The 8,114-nt window shown below is 39.9% G+C and overlaps 1 protein-coding gene across 5 annotated transcripts in view; it reads right to left on the bottom strand.

Moving 5' to 3' along the window:
- The window catches only part of Xrcc5 (X-ray repair cross complementing 5), an 86,348-nt gene extending 83,065 nt beyond the window's left edge, over window positions 1-3,283 (bottom strand). The window contains exons 1-2 of one of the 5 annotated variants that reach the window (XM_076866037.2): window positions 3,206-3,265; window positions 2,279-2,334 (exon numbers count right to left, since the gene is read on the bottom strand). Coding sequence is in view for 2 of the 5 variants with exons in the window: in XM_076866034.2 (XP_076722149.1) it covers window positions 2,206-2,241 (36 nt within the window). In the remaining 3 variants the exon portion in view is untranslated. The other 4 variants (XM_076866034.2, XM_076866036.2, XM_076866035.2 and 1 more) reach the window with 4 other exon arrangements.
- Window positions 3,284-8,114: the final 4,831 nt, after the last annotated feature.

An 8,114-nucleotide genomic window follows, 5' to 3' on the forward strand; every position in this document is an offset into this window, starting at 1 on the left:
TCCCAAAGAATGTGACACTATAACATTTATAAAAAAAGGATTCTGAGGTTCCTTTCTTATTGTACCCACAGAACCTATACTGGTATTTAGGGGAAGCACAATAAAGGGAAGGATATGTTCTATACAGAGAATGCATGTAAGACATACAGCTTCACTTTGGAGAATCCTTAAATAGTTGTAATATTCTCTAAAAGTTAGAAAGTAACTTCCAGGAGAGAGGTATGCTTCAGGCAGCTGACACTCCTTTGGCCTGATCCCAGAAAAAAAACAAGATGGGAAGATCTAAATCAATCTGCAGGCTACAGTTAAGTCCAGCCCAGCTGATCCCAACATATATCATACAAACTGCAGTTGATCTGCAGTACTACAAGCATTAGTATAGATGCTTTTATTGTTAGTTCCTGAATGGGCAATTTGTCATGAAGCATTTGTGACAATAAGTGACTGCTTCATTCTATGCGATAGGATGATACACCCCAACAATCTGAATCAGTTTATAAATTGGGGATCAGAAATGAAGACTAAGACACCAAATCTATTCTACTAGAAGGCACAGATACAAATAAGTACATGTTAATAAATTAATAAATTTGTAGGTTTGTAGTGGTCATCAAGAGAGAACAGAAGATATATCTACACAAGACTGGTGGATGGAACAGAGGAGGAATAGAGGTAGAAAAAAACTTCTTCAATCTGACCCTCAGGTGAGTCTTAAAAGAATGAGGAGTCAGTCATGAGAACAAGGAAGTTATAGACAGAGGGAACCACTTACATGAAGGCAAAACTCATTAGATAGCAATCATATACATAGGGGATTAAACAAATATAAACTAAAAATTAAAGGGATACATATGGGCTGGGGATATAAGGCCAATGGTACAGAGTTTGCCTAGCTAGCAGGGAAGGCCCTGGATTCAAGTCCCAGAACTGCAATAATAATAATAATAATAATAATAATAATAATAATAATAATAAAGGGATACATATGATGTTTTACACTCTAGATTTGGCATCCAAAATTTAACTGAATACAAGCTGCAGGAAAACTGAACTAATATTAACTCATAATTTCAGAGTAGATTATAGAGTCAGGTATGAAACAGTTTTAGCACTACATCCCCACACCCATTTCACTCCATCCCCAAGATATTTTAGGTTGTATCAATAGCATAGTGAAATCTAGAAAGGAAGAGTATTATGATGAAAAAAGCAATACAAGTAGTCCATCTCTACTGCCAAAGAGCTATGAATCCTTAGGAATGTCACTTAACTTTGCTGTTAATTGAAGGAGAGAGGGCAACTATTGGACTAGACGAACTTGGTTTCCAGAGATTACATTCTTTCTAGTCGCACCTGTGCTTTTTTCACTGATCAAAGTGTGAGCAATTCTGGGTATCACATCTTAAGAGGACGACTAATTACAACTGAACATGAAATGAGGTTAGGGAAGGATCTGGAGAATATGTGACATAAAGAACATTTGGGGAAAAGCTAGATATTTGAGTCAGATGAGAAGATTAAGAGGAACATGAGAATTTCCTCCTAAATATTTGGCAGCTGTGTTATAAAATGATTGGTCTGTGGGACAGATAGTAGACTCAACAGATGGAAGTTAGAGAGATTGATTTAACTTCTTATAAAGGGAAAAAAATAACAATTTAGAAGTGATCAATAAAGAAAACTCCGTTTCCTGAAGCAGTGATTTCCTGACCCTAGAAGTGTTTAAAAAACCTGGATAAGCTCCTATCAGAAGTTACAGATGATTTCTAAATTTGGTTACACCTTTGGCAACAATTTAAAATTAAAATTAAAAACTATTTTCCCCTAGTTTATATAGAATTGAATATAATGCACTAATATTAAGAAACTTCTGGAGTAAAGATCATTTATTTGGGGGGTAGGTAGTAATGAACTACAGAATTTCTCTGAGAGCAATAAAATTTACAATCCATAGTTTTAATGCCCTAAGCCTAAAAATCTAAAGACACTTAAGAGTCACAAAATATGTTGCTGCATTTATTTAACACATGCTCACAAAAGCTACCTTTAAACTATAAAACACTTAAAGGACTAAAGGTCTTTTGCCAGGAATCAGATATCCAGAAAATAGCATCACAGTTTCATATTATGGAATTTGTCTGGAAAAATAGTCTATATGGTATTTTGAGTTCCCTTCTGGAAGCAGTTAAAAAAAAAAAAACAAACAGGAAAGAGAAATGGAGCAACATAGCAACTCTTCATTTCTACACTGCAGCAATACAGGCTGTTAGGATTTTACTCCAAGTTCATCTGCCACAAACAGCTCCTCCACTGGAGGTAAGAAGTTTTCAGCAGCTGAAAGAAGAATAAGAGAGATAAACACTTTCATAATTGTTTGATCAACATTTCCCAGCAGGAAGTTGAGGGGTCTAGAGAGTTATTCAAACTCCTATCTCATTTATCTGTATTAAATGTATGCATGGATGGATGGATGGATGGATGGATGAATCCCTGGAATCACACCTCCCTCTAGTGACTCAAAAATCACTTTAGAATCAATTGTAATTTCTGTTCTTAATCCAGGACACCCAGGATCGTAGATTACTAGAAACACAAGATTCTCCAGGACTCTGAAAAAAGCCTGGTTTCAAAACTGAATTCCACCACTTATGGACAGGATGAATTATTTTCTTTGCCATTTTCCCACTTACAAACGGGGGAATAACAGTTTTCACATCACGAGGTTGTTGTGAAAATTAAATGAGACAAGAATAAAAGGTACATCACAATGAGTAAGCTTTCAATAAACTCTAGATATTACACTATTATGGAGGTAATTACACAACACTACATTTCAAGTTATTTTACTCACAAAAACCCTCTTTGCAGTTTTACAGGTCTGTGGGACAGGTGCTTATCCTGGCTAACTTCCATTTTTATAAAGACTTTAAGAACTCAGGCTCAGCAGCAACAAAGAGGAGGTAGGGTAGGAGCTGGAGTGGGATTCAGGGAGGGGTGGGAGGAAAGCAGGATGAGAAGTGGGTGGGAGAGGGAAAAGGGAGGGGGTGACGAGTGAGCGAGACTCAAATTCAGGACTCCAAATCCTCAGCTCTTCTCCTCGGGCTTCCCTCGGTCCGGCTCTCCTGCTCCAGCCCATCACCATGGTCTTCCCTCACCCCGCCAGCTGCCTAGAAAGACGAGGGCCTCAGCCCAAGGTTCCCGCTACCTTATTTCCGGACCACGCCATGTTGCCGGTCTGCGAGAGCGTCGGACACCTCTCCGGGTGGGAACCTGCAGCGCGGCGACTCAGTTCCGGCGGGATGGCAAGCCTCCAACCTGCGAGCGGCTTCCGGCTGTGACCGCAAGGGGCGGGGAACCGTGTTCCTGACTCTGAGCAGGCGCAGATTCCTTCCATTTCTGCCTGTGAGGAGTGTGTGGTCCTTGAGTTCTTAAAAATGCTAGTTCTGGGTTAGTACTTACCGAATTTTCCAAAAGATTCACTTCCCTTTGCTCTCATTAACAAGTTACACCCTGCAGCGTTATATGTCCGCCCTTTGGAGTTAGATTCCATTAAGTATGACACCAGAAAGTCACTTTCAGCCCTTCTAAAAGTCTAGTTTCTTCTAAAAGGGGTGCTCATGAAAAACTTTACAGGTGCGATGACCTTAGGACCAACTCCTAAAAGAAGAATAGGAGTTTTCCAGGCAAACAAAAATAAAAAGGAGCCCGACACAGTGGGGTACGCCTGTAATCCCAGCGGCTCGGGAAGCTGAGGCAGGAGGATCGCTAGTTAGTTCAAAGCCAGCCTCGGCAAAGGAGAGGCCCTCTCCCTAAATAAAATAAAATGCAAAATAGGGCTGGGGATGTGGCTCAGTGGTTGAGTGCCCTGAGTTCAATCTCCTGTACCCCTCCCCCCCAAAAAAAGTAGAAAGGACATTGTACTTTGCAGAGAAAATGGGATTTGTAAACACCTCGAGGCATGAAACAGTGTATAGCCATGGCTTGGAAAGGAGGAGGGGAAATTTAATTTAAAAGTGAGTCTAAGGAGATATTAAAAAAATGGCAGCCATCAATTTCGCTGCTTGATATGCTCACCAGCCCTTTCAAGGAAATTCTGTAACCCCTCAACCCATGTCCCTCTGAGGAGCCTCCTTCTACAGAAATAGGGTGTTTTTATACCACAAGCTACAGGTGACCGGACAAAGGGTCCAGAAATCTGCAAAGTGTCTCCACACCTCTGCCCAATCTAGGAAAATGAGTCTATTAGGATTCTTTCCCTCTTGAAAGCTGGGCCTAGAAAAAGCAGGGACTAGAGCTGAAAAGACAGGCAGAATTCATGAAGAGGGAACCCTGGTCCTTGAGGGAGACAAAGTTAAGAATATATTGGAGCCAAGAGATTCAGACACTCTCAGACGGCACTTATACAGCCCTGGAGGTTCTTCTTGCTTTTGATTCAAATTTTAAAAGTTCTTTCAAATCCGAAATATTATTTTTAATAGTAGTTTTACTGTGTTGGTAAATATAATTATTGGACACTCATCACAGTGAAGGAAATGTGCTGCTTACTTTATGTTTATAATTTCATCTTGTATATAGTCTCTTTTTTCTTTTTTTTCCTTTTCTTCTCTCTCCTCCCCCCCCCCCCCCCCCACTCCAGTACAGGTCTAGTTCCTGGGAAAAATGAGAAGTTCTAGTAGCTGTGCTTGTTTGCATCTCAGCCATCTTTATGGGCAGCCGTGGTGCTGAGAATGGATATGGATTTTAAGCATTGCTTGCCCTGGCAAAAAGCCTTTATTAATCAAGAGCGAGAGAGCAAATATTAATGTGACAGCCTATGTGTCACAAAACAAAGGGATTATGACTTTTTAAAAATTCCGTTTGTATCTGCCAGTACAAAATTCTTTTGGATTTTTATGATATAGAGTCGGGTGTAAAGGGGTGGATAACAGGTTGATGGGCTAGTATCGATAATGATATATGTATTATGGATGTTGAGAAGAGAGAGACGATGGGAGCCACTGTGGCATATGAAGAAAATGGATACAACAGGAAAAGGGGATGACAGGGTCTTATTTTGGTAGCCCTCAGGAGCCGTGCCTTCCAGCCTTCATACCCCAAACTAGTCACTTATTCTTCAATGTGTACTGGCCTCATGTCCACTACAGTGTGGCAGGAGTGACAGTGGTCCAATTCTGGGTCAAAGATTTCAGAATACTTGGCAGATTTGGCTTTTGCATGTTGATGAAGCCAGACATCACATATGAAGACTGACACCAAACCATGAAAGCCCAACAGACACATGGCGGAGACTTGTTATGAATAAAATGTTTATGTCTCCTCAAAATGATTTTATTGAAGTCCAATTTGGAGTTGGGGCCTTTGGAAGATGATCTAGATGAAGTCATAAGAATGGGGCCCTCATCGTGGTCTTAATGCCCTTTTAAGACATGACACTAGGGGCCGGAGTTGGGGCTCAGCGGTAGAGCACTTTGCCTAGCCTGCGCGAGACACTGGGTTCGATCCCTGGCACCACATGAAAATAAAAACAAATAAAATAAAGGTATTGTGTCCATCTACAACTAAAAAAAATTTCTAAAAAAGACACTAGAGAGCTTGTTCTCCGCCCCCCTCCCCTATCTCTCCCTCCCCATTGGATGCTTTCTCTCAAAGAAAAGGTCTTATGAGCACGTAGTGAAAAGGCAGCCCCCTGCAACCCAAAAAGACACCCCTCACCAGAAACTAACCATGCTGGCACATGATCTTGGACTTCTAGCCTCTAGAACTGTGAGAAAACACATTTGTGTACACCTTGTCTGTGTTAATTTATGGCAGCCAAAGCAGACTCACTCAAGCACCAAGCACCAATTGCCTCAGGGTTACATTTTGATGGCACCCAGCATCTACCTGGCCTGCCAATGTGGCTATCTGGGGAGTAAAACTTGAGCCCCTAGGGAACAATCCCAGAACTAGAAATGTTGAGCAGAGACTAGTCATCTCCACTGAACTCTGTCCAAATTGCAGAATTTTGAGCAAATGATTGTTATTTTAATCTACTATATTTTAAGTGTTAACATAGTAATAAATAACTGAAAAAATAGAAATCTTTTTTAAAAATATTGCTGGATTGTAGACTATGTGTGCCCTTCAGGGTAGTTAAATGTTTTATTTATTTTGAAATTTCTATTTAAGTTGCTGGAATATTTTTAAATTTGACATCACTCTGCAAGTGAACTATGTGAATGATGACTTCATGAGCATTATAAAAAGCAAATATAGGGCTAGGGTTGTGGCTTAGTGCTTAGAGCACTCACCTAGCATGGGTGATGCACCTCAGCACCATATAAAGACAAATAAATAAAGGTATTGTGTCCACCTACAACTAAAACACTTTTTTTAAAAAGAAAAAAGCAAATATGTGCAGCCTTTGTGGTTTGACAGAGAGCTGTGATTATAATTATATACACAATTGGGAAAATTAGTTAAAATCTTAACAGGACATAGATATGAAATAAAACTTTATATCCAAAGTAAATGTGAATAGTAATGATTCCATGTTGTACCACTTCCATCAGATTCCATTCAAAATTCACATCAAAAGGTTCATGTTAGTAATTAGATTAATCAAGGCAAGAAAAAGAAACCTTTTGATATTGGCCACTAATCTTGTTTTGTTTTTTGGTATCTGAGGATTGAATACAGGGGTGCTTAACCACTAAGCCACACCCCTAGACAGTCTCATCTTTTATTTTGAGACAGGGTGTTATAGTTTAGACGTGATGTCCCCCAAAACTCATGTGTGAGAGACAATGAAAGAAGGTTTGGAGGAGAAATGATTGGTTCTAAGAGCCTTAACCCAATCAGTAATTTAATCCCCTGATAGGGATTAACTGAGTAGTAACTGAAGAGGTAGGGTGTGGCTGGAGGAGGTGGAATTGGGGTGTGGCTGGGGGTATTTATTGGTATCTGGTGAGTAGAGTCTCTCTCTGCTTCCTGGTAAGGATGATATGAGCTGCTTCCCTCTGCCTCACCTTGAGCCTGAGGAATGGAGCCAAACTTCTATGGTCTAAGATCTCTGAAACCAGTCAGGTCTTTTAGCTACAGTGGGGAAAAACTTACTAAAACACAGGGTCTCAATGAGTTGCTTAGGGCCTTGCTAAATTGCTGAGGCTGACTTTGAATTTATGATCTGCCTGCCTCAGCCTCCCAAATCGCTGGGATTATAGGTGTGATCACTAAACCCTGAAGCTACTAATTTTTTTCAACACTGTAACCATTCCAAAATGACAGAATCAAACTTTCAATGCAACTGAAATTAGTTCTTTTTAAGATATAGAATCTCATTTCATAGGAACAAGGGTTTAGTTCCCAAAGACATAAACTGAAATGAAAGGGTGCCACCTAATGGTAACAGACAAGATGACTTGGAAGCATCAGGATCACCATGCTGGGTCTGACATGGTTAATCCAGCTCTGCATATTATGGCTGCTAAGCAACTTAAAATGTGTTCCTCATCTTCAATATTTACCATGAAGATTAGGCAACTATAAGCTAAGAAATTATTCAAATGTAATATCTAACTGCAATTTCTTCTGTAATGTTCTCTAGGTGTTTACTGAGAGCAAAGTTTTCTTCTGTTGCTTTAGTTCTGTTTGGTTCAGTTTTCCTTCCTCTAGTCTAAGCATTTACATACCACTTTAGAGCCCTTTTGAAATAATTTTAGGGTACGAGCCTGAGCCTATCTCTTCCAATAGATGATAAGCCCAACCAGAGTGAAGGCCCTGTCAGCTTCATCTAGTTATCCTTTGGGCATAGTCTCACTCTCACCCCATATTTCCATTCTACTATGTCCACTATGTCATGACTTTTTATGTCCTTGACATTGATTTTCCCAACTAACTTGACAGAAAAATGCAACAAATATAGTTGCAATATTTTAATGTGGGCTTAGATAAAAAGCATAACTTATGTTAACAGTTCACTTAAGTAGAACCTCCATGAATTAATGGTGCATCTGCGTCAATGTGAAAGGATTCATCCTGAAATCACTACATATATACAGGACAGCCCCAGGCTCACCCTTTATCTGCAAACTGCAGCATTCAAAGCTATCTCAGAGAGCTCAAAGACAAATTGA

Source organism: Callospermophilus lateralis, chromosome 9, assembly GCF_048772815.1.
Source record: "Callospermophilus lateralis isolate mCalLat2 chromosome 9, mCalLat2.hap1, whole genome shotgun sequence".
NCBI classification, from domain to species: Eukaryota; Metazoa; Chordata; class Mammalia; order Rodentia; family Sciuridae; genus Callospermophilus; species Callospermophilus lateralis.